This window comes from Anastrepha ludens, chromosome 2 (genome assembly GCF_028408465.1).
Source record: "Anastrepha ludens isolate Willacy chromosome 2, idAnaLude1.1, whole genome shotgun sequence".
NCBI lineage: Eukaryota > Metazoa > Arthropoda > Insecta > Diptera > Tephritidae > Anastrepha > Anastrepha ludens.
The window spans coordinates 17,711,169-17,730,684 of NC_071498.1; the positions used below are offsets into that span (position 1 = coordinate 17,711,169).

At 38.5% G+C, this 19,516-nt stretch overlaps 1 protein-coding gene across 1 annotated transcript; it reads left to right on the plus strand.

Annotated features, from left to right (window-relative positions):
• Window positions 1–307: 307 nt before the first annotated feature.
• On the plus strand, window positions 308–19,495 carry LOC128864163 (serine/threonine-protein kinase Nek8). Its single transcript, XM_054103688.1, has 16 exons — window positions 308–656; window positions 3,412–3,568; window positions 4,744–4,932; window positions 7,094–7,232; window positions 10,099–10,227; window positions 10,307–10,375; window positions 10,432–10,517; window positions 10,617–10,796; window positions 10,862–10,986; window positions 11,117–11,234; window positions 16,527–16,793; window positions 16,852–17,020; window positions 18,728–18,913; window positions 18,970–19,080; window positions 19,141–19,259; window positions 19,331–19,495. Exons 1-16 carry the CDS (start codon window positions 353–355, stop codon window positions 19,464–19,466), a joined length of 2,484 nt encoding a protein of 827 aa, XP_053959663.1. The 5' UTR covers window positions 308–352; the 3' UTR covers window positions 19,467–19,495.
• Window positions 19,496–19,516: the final 21 nt, after the last annotated feature.

A 19,516-nucleotide genomic window follows, 5' to 3' on the forward strand; every position in this document is an offset into this window, starting at 1 on the left:
TATGCACTTGATTTGAGAGTAGAATTTGACGGCAAACAGCTGTCGAATGTGGTAAGTAAGAGCCCAGCACCCACTACTCTACTTGAGTAAACTGTAAAAGTAAAACTCAATGTAAAAGTAACTCAAAGTTAGCAGATACCTCAGCTGACGTACATATTTACATATTACCGCTGCCCATTTGACACATGTTGCTCCATATTTGCAGGCGTATGCAATTGCTAAGCAACCCAAGTGACCACAACACTTCGGACCGCAGGTGAGCTTTGTTTTTGAAGCAGTTCTCTTTTTGTATCCGAAAACCGTTCATCTCAGCCAGTGCTCGACAGTTGACATTTTATTGCGTAAATGAAAAATGAAAAGTTTCAAAGCTAAAGCCAGTTCATTACCGCTTTTTAATGGACGAATATCCGATTCATCTATATCGAGTAACTCCTCATCTAATGCAATTGCGTTTAAATCCAAGAAGCGGGCTACGTCCAATGGAGTTATGCAACCGAAAATCTTCACCATATCCAGCTCTGCATCATCAGCGCTATCGTTGCTGAAGGATGAGTCTCAAAAGTATGCGCAGCTTCAAACATCTGCAAATGTGCATAATGGAGGCAGTGTCGGCCCCGAGATGCATAACTATGAAAAACTTAGAGTGGTGGGACAAGGTAAGTAACAAGTATAATATGTAGGTGCATCCAATGCTCACATACATACATACGTACATATGTACACATATTTGGTATAATGTATGTATAGTATGAACGCGATATATATAGGGGATTTCAAAAGTGACGCCTAGATATAAGGAATGAGAGATTCCTACAGGGTCAAGTACAGAGTTTGATTGAAAAGTAATGAGACTTATTTTTTTAAGCAGTTTTATTAAACCTTTTGGTTTATACAACTAATAATCTTCAAAATAGGACCCTTGAGCGTCAATACACCCCTGGTAGCGGTCCTTCCACTGCAGGAAACATTTTTTAAACTCATCTGCCGGAATCGCGTTCAATTCGGCTGTCACAGTTTTTTGGATCACCTCGATGGAGTCAAAACACCTCCCCTTCAGCTTTATTTTCAGGCGCGGGAACAAGAAGAAGTCCGGAGGGGACAGGTCTGGGCTGTAGGGAGGATGGGGAAGCACCGGAACCCCCATCTTGGCCAATGCAGAGCTGCAGAGGAAGGCGGTGTGCGGCGGCGCATTGTCGTGATGAAGGGTCCATTTGTTGACGAGGTCGGGCCGAACCCGGGCGACGCGGTTTTTTAGCCGAAGAAGCATTTCTTTGTAAAATGCCGCGTTTACAGTGCTTCCTGGAGGTACAAACTCCTTGTGGGCAATGCCTCGAGAGTCGAAAAAGATGATCAGCTGCATTTTCGCCACTGCAAAATCCTAACATACTTTTAAAACAGCTTTCACGCGCGGAGCGATGTTGACTGCACCGCTGTTGCCAACGAACTGGGACCGGTTTCTAGTGAAAGGGGAAGGTCCAACGATCATTTTCCCCCACCAGGCGATTCGGTTGATCGCTTGGCAGACGCTCCGTGCGGGAAGGCTCATTACTTTTCAATCAAACCCTGTAGATGCAGATGCACTACTTTACACGATAGAAAAACACGTTCTAATTATTGAAATTTATTGTGAAATTTATTTATTCGGCCGCCGTAGCCGAATGGGTTGGTGCGTGACTACCATTCGGAATTGACAGAGAGAACGTTGGTTCGAATCTCGGTGAAACACCAAAATTAAGAAAAAACATTTTTCTAATAGCGGTCGCCCCTCGGCAGGCAATGGCAAACCTCCGAGTGTATTTCTGCCATGAAAAAGCTCCTCATAAAATTATCTACCATTCGGAGTCGGCTTAAAACTGTAGGCCCCTCCATTTGTGGAACTTCATCAAGACGCACACCACAAATAGGAGAAGGAGCTCGGCCAAACACCCAAAAAGGGTGTAGGCGCCAATTATACATATATATTAATATTATGAAAATGTTCGATCTTTAAGAACAACATAACACAAAATTCTTGATTCTTTTGGTGGAAATAATCGTTCGTATGAGTGAAGACAATTCAAAGCAAGGATGATAGACTTGCAAATAAAAAACTACGGATCAACATCTTTTGACCATGAATTCAAAGGTTAGTGAAAAAATTCCAAGAAACTGATTCTGTCGGGGATAGCAAAAGGATTGACAAACCACGCACTGGACGTGAGAATATTGCTGCTGTAGCGCAAAGTGTTGCTGAGCAACCTTCAAGAGATGTGGATGTTCTCTACAATCGGGATTCATGGATTGACTGTTTGGCAGATTTTAACTGTAGACGTGGTCATGGTAAACATTTACAGTCTGTGCCAGAAGAAAAGAACCGGTTTTTTCTTGTAACCTCAAGATATATTTCGTTCTGCTTTCTGCTGCATAGCCCTCCCAAGAGCTACGACGCCAATGCTAACTCAGGTTCGAAACTTTCCCATAAACGCAACCAAACAAAAATCAGTGAGAAGTACGCGAAGCGTTTTGAGGCGGTATTTTCATGCACGCATTCGAAAGGGCCAAAAGTGATTAAAAAATCAAAAAAGTTTGTTGTGATGTGGAATCAGCGGTATAAAGTGTAAAAAAATATTGATGACTTTTCCGAGGGCGATCTGAAGTGAGTGACGACAAATAAGCAGGATAAGGTAATCGTCCAACTTTTTAAACGTAACCCTTCTTTGTGACTACGCCAAGCATGATTAGTTCCTGCTAAAAAGGGAATATATATATATAACGTTGACTGAAGGAGGCGAACATACCTACCGTCCCACATCATCAAAACCACTGCTCTCAGAAAAATACATTGAGAAACAACAAAACAAGAAAATGGCGTCACAGTATTGGACTGGCCTTCTCAGTCCCCAGACGCCAACCCCATTGAAAATGTGTTTGGAATTATGAAATCGCGTCTTGCCGAAAAGCACGCCCATGATTTAAAGCAACTCGTGCGTCAAGTTCGCAAAATTTAGTCCAAAGCATGAAGAAGATGTCAGGCTATACTCGACAACGATGAAGACTACACGGCCTATTGAGTAATTGCGACTCGTAGTTTTGTACATACTTTCATATAACATTTTTTTAAATATATATCTTTTGTACTTCATGAGTAATCGCGGTTCCTTTTTTCTGACACAGACTGTAAATGATTTAAATAATTTAAAATATATAATTGCTAAAATCCGAATTTTGAACAAAAGTAGTGATTTCAGGAATCTAAATTTTTACATGTTTCATTTTAAGAACACATCTGGGCACGTCTTTTGAAAGACCTTTTATTTACTATTTGTTGATAACCCACCAATATGGTCTGTTGAGTTTAAGTTTATTAAATTTTGCAAATAAATATAGTTTTTTATTTTTTTGTTTTTAAACGTAATAATAAACTATTCGCAGGTTCATTTGGAGTGGCAATTTTATATCGGCGCAAAGTTGATAATCACAACATTGTATTTAAGCAGATAAATTTAGCCGACTTAACGCCATCCGAACGCGACTTGGCTATGAACGAGGTGGAGGTATTTTCCAAACTCCATCATCCGAATATAATAAGGTAATTCTGTGCTAAATTTAAAGGTAGGGTGACCATAAACATCAATGAAATAATAATAATTTTGTATCTGGCCGACACTTTGACCTAAAAGATCTTCCGTGTCCAAATATGTATGAATAAACAATTCATGACAATTTTTAATACAACAATAATACAGGGTCCGATACACGAAGTGTAACCAACTTCAGACCGCTCGCGAAGCTGATGCGCGGACATGAGCTGTCTGTTAGTTGGCAAAATTACAGTTCAAAGTATTGTTTCCAAGCGCGCGGAAGCATTTTTTCGAGAGTAAACGCGAAAAAAGAAAATCAGCAATGGATTTCAAACGTATTCGTGTGATTGTATTATATTTGGCTGGACAATCTGAACCAGCGATTGTTTGTGAGCCCGAACACCTTAAATAAATAAAATTTTTGTTTGTCGCACCATTAATCGTTACAATAAACTGGTAGCGTCGCGAAACGTCATGGAGGTGGTCATCAAAAGACTGCGACGTCTCGTGAAATGGTTCAAAAAGTGAAGAAGCGACTTGAGCGAAATCCCCGACGAATTGCCAATCAAAGGGCGAAAGAACTGAAAATATCTGATCTTAGCATCCGCCGCATACTGAAAAATGGCCTTAAAGTAAAGCCTTACGAGACCCAAAAGCCGCATGATCTCCCACCAAAGCAGCAACAAGTCAGACTTGAGATTGCGAAGGACTTGCTTCGCTTGGTCGAAAGCAGTCAATTTCCGAACATTCTGTGTTCTGACGAGAAAATTTTTCCAAATTGAGCAATTTCAGAGGGTCAAAATACCTGCAAGTCACATTCGGACAGCTTGCGATTCGTTTCTGGACCGTCTCAAGACCATAGTCAAGGCAAAAGGTCATATCGAGCAAAAGTAAAATGATTATTAATTTTGTATAAATTTCACACATTTTTTACTTTGAATTGAATAAAAGTAATTTTCCAAATTTATGGCCTTTCTAATTAGTTACAATTCGAGTGCGGACCCTGTACATATAGCATGCATTTGGTTCCATGATAGTCTTCCTATGTAATGAAATAAGCAAAAATTTTAATAAAATAGAATTAGTATAAGCATCAATTATTGTAAGTCGTTCTAAAAAGTAAAAAAAATAATAATAATAAAACATAGTTTAGCATTTCATACACATATTTTACATATTTCAGTTACCTGGGCAGTTTCATTCGGGACAATGCATTGCTGATCGAAATGGAGTACGCCGATGGTGGTACCCTTGCTCAGGTCATAGCCGATCGGCCGCTGAAAGATTATTTTCCGGAACGCTATATCATTGCAGTGTTTGAGCAGATTTCAAGTGCCATTAATTATATGCATTCTGAAAATATATTGCATCGGTAAGAACTTACAAATATTACAAATATAATTTACAAATGTACATACATACATATAAATAATCAGGTACGCATATGCACGTACACATTTATATATATATGTACAATACATAATGGCGGGTCATGATGGAAAGAATAATGAGATGGCGCCTATCGTGATACCGTTACTTTGCTCTCAACGAATTTGACAATGAGTGATAGTACCAGTATGGCCAGATTACCATTTTCGTAACTTGATTTAGCATTTTTTTATTATTTAGTCTCGGAGTTTTAGTTCTCTCTCATGACATTTTTTTAACCTGTTCTAATTAAAATGTAATGTTTATAATTTTGTAAAATATAATTTTTTAAGAATTAGTTCAATAATTCACTCAGTTCACTCATCGCATTGCCCGCGATTGCAGTGTTGCATAGCTTTGGATATAAAAAAAAAACACTAAAATGCCCATTTAAAGAAAATAAAATACCAAATTTTTATTGAATTACTTAAAGAACTTTGTACGCGTCAACAAATTGTTTTAAAATGTGCATTTTTCCAAAATAAATGAGTTATAGTTTTGTTATGTTTGTTAAGAGAAACTCTTTTGTTTAGAGAACGACTTTTTTGCTATGTTTGAGGTTATGTAACAAGATAAGGTACTTTTGTAAAAATTTCGTTTGGTTTTTTCAGTATTTTTTGGTATTTTTTTGCTTATTTTTACTATGAATACACCTAGTGATGCCCTATGTCCCACTAAGGATTGAGGACCAGAAGAAACGATTACCTTCTATGGTTTTAATTCGCATTCAGTAAATTCAAACGCTTTTTAAAATGTGTAAAAAGGTTGTCAATGTTAAGGAGAGTTGAGAGAGGGGCATTTAATATTCTTGCATAACCTTAAAAGGAGCAAAAAATTAAATTTGCACTTTCAAAATAAAAAATTTTATAAGATTCGACAAATTTTCATTAACACTAAAATCTTCTTAGAGTAACCTTTTCTAACCTTCTTTAATAATACCGTTTTTTTAACTTACAGTTTTACAGCTTTAAATTAAAAATAAGAAACAAACACCGAACTTAAAAATGTTCGCATTTTGGGTATAAAAAAGCACTAAACTTATTGCGAAGAGCAAATGGTTGGCAACACTGCACAACTCAGCTAATCTGACGTCACCCACTCTCTGATGGAGGCAATCTTGTTTCTATCATTCCTGATGGCGGGTAAACCTTTTCGATATCATTCCTAACAGATTCGTATTTGTTGTAACATAAGTGCATAAAATATGAAAGAGATAGAGAGAGAGAGCAGTTGCTATACAGCTATGTAAATAATATTGTAAATTTCTCAATTTGTCAACACAATTCCGAATTAAATTCTAAGAAAAAAGGCCACTAGAGCATAGTTCTAAAATCAATTTAGAAAACTCCAAAATTAGAAAGAAGCTATCTCCAAATAAGTACGAAGTTAATTTGAAGACATTGACGAAAATATTATAAATGTACCTTTTTTGAACAACCTTGTACTCGGGGATTTTTTGGTATTAAAAATTTACGTTTGATATAACGGGTGATTTTTTAGCTATAATGTTTTTAAACAGTTGGTTTAAACAGCTGACGCACGTTTCGTGTTTTGTTTCGCTGTCTAACATCTTCAGTTTGGTCTATAATTTAACCATGAATCGTCTTACAAACGAGCAACGCTGGCAAATCATTGAATTTTATTATAAAAATGCGTGTTCTGTTAAGAAAGTTTATCCCGCGCTTCTTCCATTTTATGGTCAGTTTAATCGACCCACTGAGCTATTCGAGCTATTGTGACTAAATTTAGAACCAAATTTACATTATTGACATTCTCTAAGATGTAATTTCTCTTCCTTGTTATTAGAAGCTCCCTATTTTTCAATTATGTTTACATAATTTCTTTAAATTTTTGACTTAGATCACTTTTATGATTAACCCTAAATGAATTACACATAATATTGAAATTGCAACTACACAACATCGTAAAAAATTACATTGAATAAATTTAGTTTAAAATAATGTTGTGTGAAATAACTGATTAACACATTTTTTTTTTAAATTTTGGCTTAGGCCACTTTCATAATTATGGGCACATATGTGAATCCTAAAAAATTTGAAAGTTAAAAAAAAGAAGATTATATATATATTTTCTTTGTTTTGCAGGGATTTGAAAACGGCAAATGTGTTCTTGAATAAACGCGGCATTGTAAAGATTGGTGATTTCGGAATATCAAAAATAATGAATACAAAAGTTCTGGCACAAACGGTTCTGGGAACGCCGTACTACTTCAGTCCCGAAATGGTAAAACAATAATATTTATTTTGAAACCAATTACAATATTTCCTAAGCTTTTGAAAGTGTTATTTACTATTTTCTGGAGTTTCGTTAGGGGTTTAAAGCTTTTTTTCAGTTAAGCACAAAAAAAATTTAATTACCAATATTTTGGGTGTCTTATGAAGATTGTCCGTGGCCGCCGTACCATTCGAAAGTACCAATTGATAGAATAAGTTTTTTCTAATAGCTGTCGCTCCTCGGCAGGTAATGGCAAACCTTCGAATGTATTTTTTCCATGAAAAACTCCTCAAAAAAAAAACTGCAGTTTGGAGGCGGGCGCCGTAAAACTGGTTCCCCCATTTGTGGAAAGCATCAAGGCGCACACCACAAATAAAAGGAGGAGTTCGGCCAAATACCCAAAAATAGCCTAAGCACTAATTATATAAAGGGTTTTCCTATTGGCCAATTGTGATCACCTCTTCGAGAGATAACACAGTCCGGAGACTTTTCCCGTAAAATATCAATGGTTTCGTTGCTTTTGCGGCACATATCGCGGTCTTGTTGAAAATAAACGTTGTCCAGTTCAATACCCTCCAATTCCGGCCATAAAAAATTGTTAATCATCTCTCCTGCTTAACACCTAACACCTGTTATTACAGGTATTCATATTTTATGTTATCTTTTAACTGTATTTTAAGGCTTAGTGTTAGTAAAAATATTTATTTGGAAAGGAGCTACAGCTGATCTCCGGGAGCTCCTCTCAAAAAAGACATTTTGCGGTGACCACTATATCTCTGAACAATATCCTCTGAAATTAAAAAAACCAAACAGATTTCGTTAAAGTAATGTTAAATATAGTAATTAATCGAAGGAATAGCAAAATAAAGTTTTTTGTAAAAATGCCGGTTTCTCAAAAAAAAAACACAAAAAAATCGATTTTGACCAAAATTTCGGCCTTCAATTGTTTATAAAAAAAATTTATCGGTGAGAAAAAATCTTCGATTAAAGACTAGAAAGTTTGAAAAGCACTTTACATAGGATAAAAACGCCTTTTCTAACTTGCGTGCAACTTTGAAAATATTCACTAGAAAATAAATTTAAAAAAATCGATTTTTTGAAAACTCTAACTGTATATAATCCATTAATCCAAAGTATAACTTGTTGGCATGAGATATTCGGTATTTATGCGAAGTCTCTTACTACTTCAACTATGACTAACGGCTGGGTTGTTGAGGCCGCTGATATTAATATCGTAAACATGCATAGGCCAGCAATTGTGCGCTTGTATCCCATCTGAGACCCCATGTGGTATCAAACGGCTCAAAGAAGTCTTTCAAAATTCTGACTGTCCTGACATTATTAGTCAATGTCATTTTACACAGTTTGGTTTTACGGAGATACAAAAATAAAGACAGAACCATTTAATCAAGTAATTTTCGCTCTGTCGAATGCGGCTTTCAACTCGACCAAGAGATGGTGCGTGGCGGTTTTTCTCAAGCCACGTGACGTACCCTGGATGTACAACTTATTGATTTTGCCAATTTTGACATATGGTTGCCTAGTTTGGTGGGTAGTTCTTCAGAAAGGCTACAACATCACTAAACTGGAGAGGCATATAGAACATGTCCCACTGCTGCCGTCACCGTCATTTTGCACTTACTTCCCGTTGATCTTCCAGTTAAATCCATTGCTGCTCAGAGCGCTATTAGGTTGAAGGAGATTGGCCTCTGGAAGCAACTTCCTGTAGGATATAGCATCATCTTGAAGCAGATCTCCCCTTCCTTCTCTGTTATTCGCACTGATATCTTCATCCGCAAACTGGGTTTTGAGGGTTGTGCTAGGATTATCTTTCCGAGCAGGCAAGATTGGAAAGAGAGGAGAGTCGGCACGGATATAGGTATCTCTGTTTTCACTGACGGATCCAAAATGGAGTCCGGAGTGGGAGCGGGGATTTTCTCTAAATCAGCCAATATTTCAGTCTCCTCTACACTGCCGGAAACGAGCAGCGTTTTTCAAGCAGAGGTCTGCGCGATTCTGCAAGCATGTAAAATGCTTAGGGATCGCTGTTGGGAAGGAGACATTCATATTTTTTCCTATAGTCAAGCTGCGATCAAGGCCTTGTCGTCGCCGTATTGCAGCTCTCTTCTGGTTAACTCCTGTAAAGAGGAAACTGCACAATTTCTTTCTAAAAAAAGCGCAAGACAGATGGAAGTCTGTCTCATCGTATGCTATTTCAAAAACACTATGGCCTCAATATGATAGAAACAGAACGCTTAAGGTGATGGCAATTCCCCGCCATTCAATTTCCAAACTCATTGCGGTGTTTACTGGTCACTGGGTGATCGGAACTCATGCGGAGAAGCTGGGACCCCCATTACAGAAGCTCTAGGGATCCTGCAGGGAAAGAGACTGTTGAGCACATTCTTTGCCAATGATCGGCTCTGGCGGCTAGACGCTTGAGATTCTTCAGCGAGCCCTTTGGGGATGGCCTGAGGAAACTCTCCAGCCTAGATCCCTTTTCTCTCCTTCACTACATCAACAGCACTGGATGGTTGTAGATAGTTTTCTCTTCCTTAAGGAAGGTAGGTAGTGGTCCACATTATGGTATTAAAACGGCACGTAAGTGGTACTTGAAGTGTACCTGTGGTACTCTTGCCATCAAACCTATCTACCTACCTAACTCGGAGATATGACATCGCTAGTAGAACGGTAACTTGTCATGGCTCTAAACTTACTAGAAGTTTACCCTTCAATATTAGTGGGTTTCCTTTGTTTTCGCCCAGCGGTCGCCATAGCCGTATATTTTCATATGTACATATACATATTTGTATGGCGTGTTCCGTAAGCCCCTTTGGAGAGTAAAATTTTAAATAATATTTTCAATTATTTACAGTGCGAGGGCAAGGAATACGACAACAAAAGCGACATTTGGGCATTAGGTTGTATACTTGGCGAAATGTGTTGCCTAAAGAAAAGTTTCGCCGCCACAAACCTTTCCCAATTAGTATCCAAAATAATGGCGGTATGTTTGCAAAGGCTCTTATAAAATATTTTATAGATAAAGATGTAATTTATTAATGTTAAATGATTACTGTACTTAGGGCAACTATACGACTATACCAACAGGATACTCGTCGGGATTGCGCAGCCTTCTAAACAACCTTTTGCAGGCAAGTTTCTCTATGGATGTACCTTCCTCAATGGTGATTTAATTTTTTTGCCGCAGGTAGATGCTTCGCGCCGCCCTAAGGCCTCTGAAATTTTAGAGTATTGGATACCATTGATATTTAGAAATCTGGGAAAACATAAGGGGTGCGAATACACACTAACTTTTATTTACATATTTCGCCTTTCCACTAATTAGTTACTTTCTACACACCCGCCCACACACACACGTATTCATACGCGTAGGTATTCTTATAAAGACGATATGTTTGCAATTAACTCCCCCCAAGAGGATGTTGAGTTCAGCTTCAATTTGGAAACAAATAAATCTACACAAGCCTTGCCAGATCTCCCAACAGAATGTACCGAAATGAGGCAAGTGATGAATGCGGAAACAGCGGTGCCCAATGAAATAATTTATAAACGGTTAGTTAGTTAAAGTAACAAAATTTAGCGCAAGTAGAAAAATTGAATTGAGTTTTATTTTGCAGGTCTGTTCTATACCAATTGAAAGCGTTCGGCAACAGCTTCAACATGAATCCCATACAGTTGCCTCCAAAAGCACGTATACGCACGGTGGCAACAAGCGATTCTCATTTTGTGGTAGTAAATGAAGGTAAAAATTTTACGAACTTTAAGTTTTTCTTTTTCACTTCCTGATTACAAATTAGAAGACTCTTCTTGAAGTGAATGCAAATTCTGGATTTTTACTTGTTAAATATTTAATATTATCATTACTGTTAAAGATGGCTCCGTATATGCGTGGGGAGAGGGTACACATGGACAACTTGGTTCTACATCCCTCGAAGCGTGGAAGCATTATCCTAGTCGAATGGAGAGTGTGCGCAACCATAACATTGTAAGGTAAATATTTTAATTTACTTTTGATTTTACTAAAATTTACATGTTGAGTCTATCTTCAAAAACAAATTATAGTAGGTTTGCTATTTAAAACAAAATCTACGATCAGAATCAAGGCAAATCTATTAAGGGGAGGTTCTAGTCCAAAGGCCCGAAAATGTGCATAATTTTATGATTTTTTTTTTTTGGGAGTACGTTCGTATTTTTTAATTAAACTTTTGTGGCATTTATTTGTCAATATTTTAAAAAGTTGACAAAAAGTAAATTAATACAAAATGGCAGCTGCAGCCCTCACTGACGACGGTCGTGCGCGGTGGTGGACAGTGTGCGCGGGCCACTCTACAGCCCTGCCAAGTGATCTGAAACGAAAAAACAAAAAAAAAATCTTAAAGTAGATGAGATTTGGGGACCTTATGATTTTCCGATTTTTAAAAACCCTTTTTAAAAAACATGGGGACCCTTTTAAAAAAACCTCTTTGCCCCTTTTTATTTGTTTTAACGTTAAAAAAACAATACTAAAAATTTTTTTTTGACAAAAAACGTTTCCTGAAAGCCCCCTAAGTTGAACAAGTTTTAATTTGAGCCGCTAAACGTCGAAACCGGTGTAGTCGTTGAAGCGGAATCGTACCCCGCGCCCAAAAAAAAGGTGTTTCGAGAAAAACGCCCTCCAGCGCGCGCTTCTACCTGTTTTTCGGCCGAGGCGCTCTCTCGTCTATACGCTATAACTCGCCAAATCAATTAGATAGGGAAATATCAATTTGTCTACACATTTTTAAGACCTTAGGGACAAAAAAAAGCAATACAAAAAAATAAGTTTTTTTGGTCGATTTTGAATAGAACCTCCCCTTAAAGGTGGTATCGGTAAATCAGCTGATTTTGACTTTTTTCTTTCGCCGTGCCCATGTGGGTGTCAGCCCAGAGTGAAACAAGACGAATTCAGTGTTTGTTTTCTACTTTGCCTAAACTTTTCTTTGACAATCAAACGTACAAAACATTGTTGTTGGTCTAGTGCCACCACCGTTAATGAATGTGCTTTGATCAGAATTCAATACGAGGCGAATCTATTCAAGGTGGTGGCATTCAAGCAACAGCAACCTACAATAATTTTTTAAATTAGAAATGTCAAGGAAATAAATAGAAGAATGGAATAAACAACACACCAAGAATTTGCCGTCATTCCGTTTTATTTGCATTTCTAGATTAACCCGACGGAATTATCAGCGAAACTCTCTCTTATCACAAAGGACGGAATAATCCGCAATAAATTTTTTTTTTGTAAAAGTTTGACGAAAATAAATAATTTTGGTAGTCCTGTAAAATTCTTTTTCATAAGAACAAACAGTAAAAGTTTTGCCGACGCTACGTATTTTGAATACATCGGGCATTTCGAGCGGTGATGCAAAAGGGTTAAAGGCGAAAAGAAGAAGAAGAAGAAATCAACTCTCTAATCACAGCACCTTCTATAGATACGCCTTGTTTCAATAATATTGGGTATGAGAATAAGTTTCCGTCCTTTCTTAGCTAAAGTTGCGAATTATTTAAACAATTAAATAATTCATATCATTATGTGATGTATGTGGCATTGGGAGCTACAACTTTACTCCATCTTTCAGGCAGCATACGGATTCCTCTGGCGAAAAATTCGAGTTCTTTTGACCTCATCCATTCATTGAGCCAGTTTGCGATCCTGTCGTAGGCAGTGAACCGCTCCCCGATAAGGGCTGACTGCATTGATCAAAACAGATGGGAATCCGAAGGTGCAATGTCTGTGGAGTACGGCGGGTGGGGCAAGTTTTCCCAATTCAGTCCCTCTAAATATTTCTGGACCGATTTAGCAACGTGTGGCCTGGCGTTGCAGCAAAATCAGTTTGTCAGGTCCCATTTGAGAGCTCGATTCAAATGCCGACGGACCTAGTTTACCTGTCAGGGTACCACTTTTTTGACGCTTAGGGTTATCATAATAGATCCATTTTTCATCGCCAGTCACAATGTGATGCAGAAAACCTTTTCTTTTCTGCTGTTCAAGAAGCAGTTCACACGTCACGAAACGTCTCTCGACATAGCTCTCCTTCAATTGATATTGCACCCAGTTACTTGCTTTCTGGACCATCCCCTTCGCATGTAAACGATTACCGACGGTTGATCTGTCAACATCCAACTCTTTAGACATATCATCAAGGGTTCGACATGTGTCTTCATCCAATAATTGTTGTAATTGAGTATCTTCGAATTTTTTTGGTGCCCCTTCACGATCTTTATCACTCACGTCGAAATTGCCACTTTGGAAGCGTCGAAATCACTCTTTACAAGTTGTATTTGTTGGAGCGTGATTTCCGTGATTGATCGTTTCAGCTGCACTTTTCTTTAAAAGGCAATAACGAAGCTTGACTTCCCGCAAATGCTGTTTTTTCGGGACGAACGTAGACATTTTTGGATAAAACATTCAGATAAAAAAGGATCTTTACGCTTCAAACGAATGCCAACTACTACGATGCAATCGAGACCTCACATATACACCTTCAAATCACCTGTATATTACTAGAGCGAACACAAAAATAGTATCAGCAGCGACACCTCTTTTACGAGGACGGAAACTTATTCTCATACCCAATAAAGGGTTGCTCAGTAAACCACTTTCTCGTTCCCTCTTGACAAATCGGCTCCATTAGCAGTTTCTTGCTGAATCTAAACATTTTGAGTGAAATTGGAGGAAAATCAATTTTATTGGTTCTTATTATTTTATCTGAATACTTTAATTTTTGTAACTTTAAAAAATTTTCACAATAACTTTTATGGGCGAAATCAAAAAAAATGCTCATTCTCCTGTTAGCCAGGACAAAGTCGACATACCCATATCCTTGGCAACATGTAAACTTTTATTAGACAGATACTCTTATTAAATTACTGTTGTAGGATAGATCTAGGAATCGTAGTAGGTGCCTCATCTGTATACTGTCTAAAGGGCAGACATGCCCCTTGATTAAGGGCCCATCCTATAACTACTGTAGAAGCTTTCAGGATATAGAAGAGGAAGAAACAGTCGAACACTTTCTATTGCGGATGCATGGCTCTGTGTGGAAGACGGTTGAGATTGCTCGGTCTCGCTTTTCTGGAAAACATTGCGTATGCTGCGAATTTCCAACTAGTTAATATAGCCAGCTTTTTAAAGCCCACACAATGGTTTAGAGAGGGTTAAGTAAAATAAGCCTAATTGCGGTCGCCCCTCCGCAGACAATGGCAAACCTCCGAGTGAAACTGTAGGTCCCTCCATTTGTGGAACAACATTAAGACGCACACCACAAATAGGAGGAGGAGCTCGGCCAAACACCCAACCAGGGTGTGTTCGCCAATTATATTTATATGTATAAGTAGAGTAAGGGTCATATCACAAGAGACCTCTAACTGGCCTAGGTGCGTCGAAGGACAGCCACTTCACCTAACCTAACCTAACAATTGTAATGTAGCAAAGTTTTTGCGGTACATCTTTAACTTTTTCAAACGTGTATCTTCCTGAACAAGTTTCTAAAATTTTTCAACAATGTCGAAGTCGTCGTCTAAATCGGCTAGCCTGCGCACTGATTCTTGGCTTAATAAAGCATTGGTTTTCCTAGACAATAGTCCATGTAAACAGATGACATCTGCTGAAAAATTATATGGGGTGATTTTCCTTATTTAAAGAGAAACTTAATCGCGGCGCGAATCCCAATATTCTCCACAGTTGAGCTTTTCTTCCCAATTGACTTCCGTCGTATATCACAAATATTAATGAACTCACTTAAGTCATGCTGAAAAGATGTATAGAGGTGTGCTCTCTAACAGACCGTTATTCGGCTCTGAGCGAATTTGCGAGAATCAGCTGATTGGCTGATATCACTTGTGATTTGCTTAGAAACTGAGATTGTTTTTGTAATATACGAAAAAATCAACCAATGACCCTTCGTTACTTTCTGAACAACGACTGATTGGACGAGTGTGTGAATACATGTGAAATGATCATGCAGAATTCGACTACAAAGTGACGTAACAGCCAAAGTTCCCCTCACAATTTTCTTTTTCACCATAGTTAAGGAGCAAACCTTGTAAATCTATCAGTCTTGCATTCAAGTAGTGCTAAGTAAAATTCGCGGGCCTTTAATCCACAAACCATTTGACCTCCCCTCGAATGTAGGTTTGGTTAGGTTTGGCAGCCGCATCGCACATAGAGACAACGATGCCATTTAGACCACGAAATTGGTCCCCTCGCATGTACTACTACTTAAAAATACATCATGAAATAGGCTACGGACAGCTCCACAAGGCAGTGAAGGGTCCAAATCAGGAACATCATTTAACTTGGAGAGGTTTATAGCCAAAGGAGCCAATTTGTTCTAATAGCACATGGGAAATTGCAGGCAAAAAAGTCAATTCAAAGATTCTCTAAAGTTCAATGAAAAGCGAAAAGGTAATGAATATTTTTTGAACTCGTTCTGTGTGTCTAACATGAGCAGCGTGATGCGCTCTCCAAATACTCTTAGAAAGGAGATGTATAAATCTCAGAGTATATGAGTCAGAAATAGATAAACCTAACAAAAGTTAGGATTGCATAAGATTTCGCAAAAAATGTAATTGATTTGCGTGCTGAAGCTTAGTTTCGTATCAAAATGCAAGGTGAAGTCCAAAATAAACAAGAATGAGCTAAAATAGAAACGACAGGAGCTTCAAGTTTATTTATTCAAAATAGTCCCCTCTGGCCACGATACACTGTTTTGCGCGATCTAAAAACTTTTCGAAAAAGTGTTTCAGGTCATTGACTGACAGGAATGTCCTTCAGGATGTGGGTACACCCCTTTTGGATGGCCTCTACGGACGCAAAACGTTTTTCTGCCATGGCCAAATGCAATTTTTTAAAGGAAGTTCTCGTATTTTCTCGCCTCTTTAATGAGGTCTTTCGAATGTTGAATTCTGAGCAATTTTTGGCCCTCAGTTAACTTGTGCGGAATGAAACGTGCACATACCTTTCGTAAGCCCAAATGATAAGTTAAAATGCGATAAATCGATGTTTTGGAGATATCCAACCCAGATTCCATGAATTTCAAATATGATTTCGGTTCATTTTTGATAAATTTACCAACAATTTCGATGGAGCTTTCGGTGATTACTAATTTTGGGCTGTCATTTATGTTCTCACAACCATCTCTGAAACGTGTAAACCACTCACGAACTCTGGCACGAGACAGACAATCATCGCCGAAAACTTTTTTCAATTATTCATTGAATCATGATCCATTCTTATATATACGAATATCCTTCTCACAGTGCGTGCGTTGGCGATGACTTCACTATTCTACTAACACAGTCCGGTGCAGTGCTCAGTTGTGGCGATAATTCCAAGTATGCGCTGGGCCACGAGGAGAACAAAACCTTTCACACGCCGAAAACTGTTGCCAAATTACAGGATATACAAATAGAGAAAATAACAGCCGGCACAGAACACGTGCTTGCCTTGAGCGCCGACGGTTCCATCTACGTTTGGGGCACCAACCTGCACGGTGCGCTCGGATTAGGTAAACTACAAACACAACAGTGCGTACACAGATTCCTAGGCGCACAAATGAATTTACTAATTGCCTTTGTTTTTAAGGATAACCCCACAAAAAGTGCTGCTGCCACATGTAAATGGCAAGGCGGAGAGAATCTTTTGCGGTCCCAATGTTTCAGCAGTGCTTTTCAAAAGTGGCGACTTGTATCTTTGTGGCTGCAACAAATACAAGAAGTTGGGATTCAAAAAAAATAATACAATCACCGCATTTGTATGTACATACATTTAATAATTTCAATCACTCCAAATAGAATTCCTTGTCGAAAATGACATATCGCTAATTTGTTGGAAGAGTGTCATGTGAAAACAAATCAAAGCAGTAGCGATTAACGGTATCTCATGAGATATAGTTTCTTTAATACGACGTTCTTTCAACAAACGCGCGATGTGCATCCAGTAAAGCTGTAATTAGTGGAGCCGTAGTCATAACGGCGTAGCCGTAATCATAACCATAACCGCCACATTACAGCATTTGACGATTAGTCATGCCGTGACCATTAAGAGTTGATTATGAATTAGAATAAATTACAGCATTTGCATTTAGTCATAAAAAAATAGATAAATTTCCACTAAGTCAATTAATTTTTCGTTGTTCATTTCTAATATCAAATTTTTGTCGCAAATATAAAAACAAGAGTAAAGTATTTCACAGCTGCTTACGGTTACGGAGAAAAACCAAAATTCAATACACACATACGGCTACGGTTATAGTTACGGCGTTATGTTGCGGCACCTATAATCGTTTATAGTGATTTCCATATGTCTGGTTATGGCTAAGGTACGACACCACGGCTCAACCGTATTTGTCCAAAGATCATTCAATGGCTTCTTGGATCAAGAGGCCAGATGGGTCTACGGCAGAAGAGTCTCTAGAACTTCTCTTAAACACTAGATATAGGGTACCAATCTTTACCCTACCACATATTAACGGACAAACCCTCTCACTTTCACCCAGTGCAAAGTACTTAGGGGTTATTTTGGACCCCAAACTTAGCTGGAAATTAAACGCCGAAGAACGGGTAAGGAAAGCTGAAATTGCTTTATATGCCTCTAAACGTATGCTTGGAAGAAGATGGGGTCTTCAACCTAAGCATACATTATGGTTGTATAACCCGGTTATACGACCAATTTTATCGTATGGTTCGGTAATTTGGTGGAAAGCTCTCGGGAGAGGTTACAATACCAAATTACTCGTGAGAATACAAAGATCAGATCATGTCCTAGGGAGGCCCTCAACGTACTGACACACGTTATTCCAATAGACTCAGTTAACCTCGGTGAAGACTGACTACATCGTCCCGACGGTAACATTCAATAGAAAGTTTGCCACTATCTCTCCATCTAAGCAGGAATTGTAGATAGAGAGACCAGACGAAATGCAAAATTAGCAGAACGTTATGGTCCACCTGCAACCTCAAACAATCGTCTACATTGATAAACATGAAACGACGGGACGCCTGGAGACTAACGGCAGTCATAACTGGCTTTTGATCTATCGGAGAACAGGCAGCCAAAACGGGCATCCCTCACAATACATACTGTCACAGTTGTAAACAACCGGAGAAAAGGAAACAATCTTCCATTTCCTCTGTGAATGCTCTCCCCTGTGGAAGGACAGAATGTTAACCCTGGGCAAAACGCTGTTCGAGGGTCTCGAACAACTGTCTGGCTTAGACGTCAACAACCTAATAAGGTTCTTAAGCCGCATAGACTGGATATAGTCATGCCGTAAACAACTGGTAAACAAGTTGGTAACGAGTATGTGGCAACAAAATGGTGCGGAAGCGCTAGTTTGATTCTGGATAAATCATCACTTTAACCAACCAACGACTCCACTAATTGCAGCTTAGGCCGTACAAGTCGTTCACTATTCAATAATATTTGAGAAAAGTAGTAAATTTGTCAATTAATTTAACAGAAAAAACTCCAACTGCCACACAAAATCGTTGATGCAAGCTTCTCCTCAATGCACACCGTGTTGCTGGTTGAGAGCGGTCGCATATATACGATGGGCCGCAACGCAGAGGGACAGCTCGGCGTGGGACACACTAGTGAAGTAGATCGGCCTACGCTCGTGGAGTTCATAAAGCATCGCGCCATTGTGGTAAATACCACACATTTTTAAGCTTTGCAAGTAGCTGAATTGTTTAGTTTATTTAGAATTGCAAGTGCAATGATCAGGGAACACTGGTTACTTCCGCGGACAACGTTATCACCTTCTGGGGCACTAGAAACGGCATACCAGAGTTTGGAGATGGTAATTTCGATAAGGTTAGTTAACTCGTATGCCAGTGCATCTAAATCCTTTATTAATGTATCAAATATTTTTAGTTACCATTTGGAAATGATGACATTGATTCTGAAATCGGTAATAGCACCGTGGCGTTTACGAATTTCCTTGCTTCGGTTTATAAATCTGAACTCCTTTTAGAACCTGTAGACATTTTGGCGTGAGTAAAAAACAAAAAAAAAACAAATATTTGTATTTTACAGCATCTCAGCACCTTCAATTGATTTGCAGTTTATACGCATCCAAAGAGCAATACCAGAAGGGCTACTACATTAAGGTAAATAACATTTATCTGTTGCCACACAGTGTTTTAGTGTTGGTGGACACCACGACACCTTTGGTATCCTCGCTGACAGAGATGCAGTAAATAGTTTTTAATAAAAGAACTTTATTACATTGTGCACTAATGTATTTGGT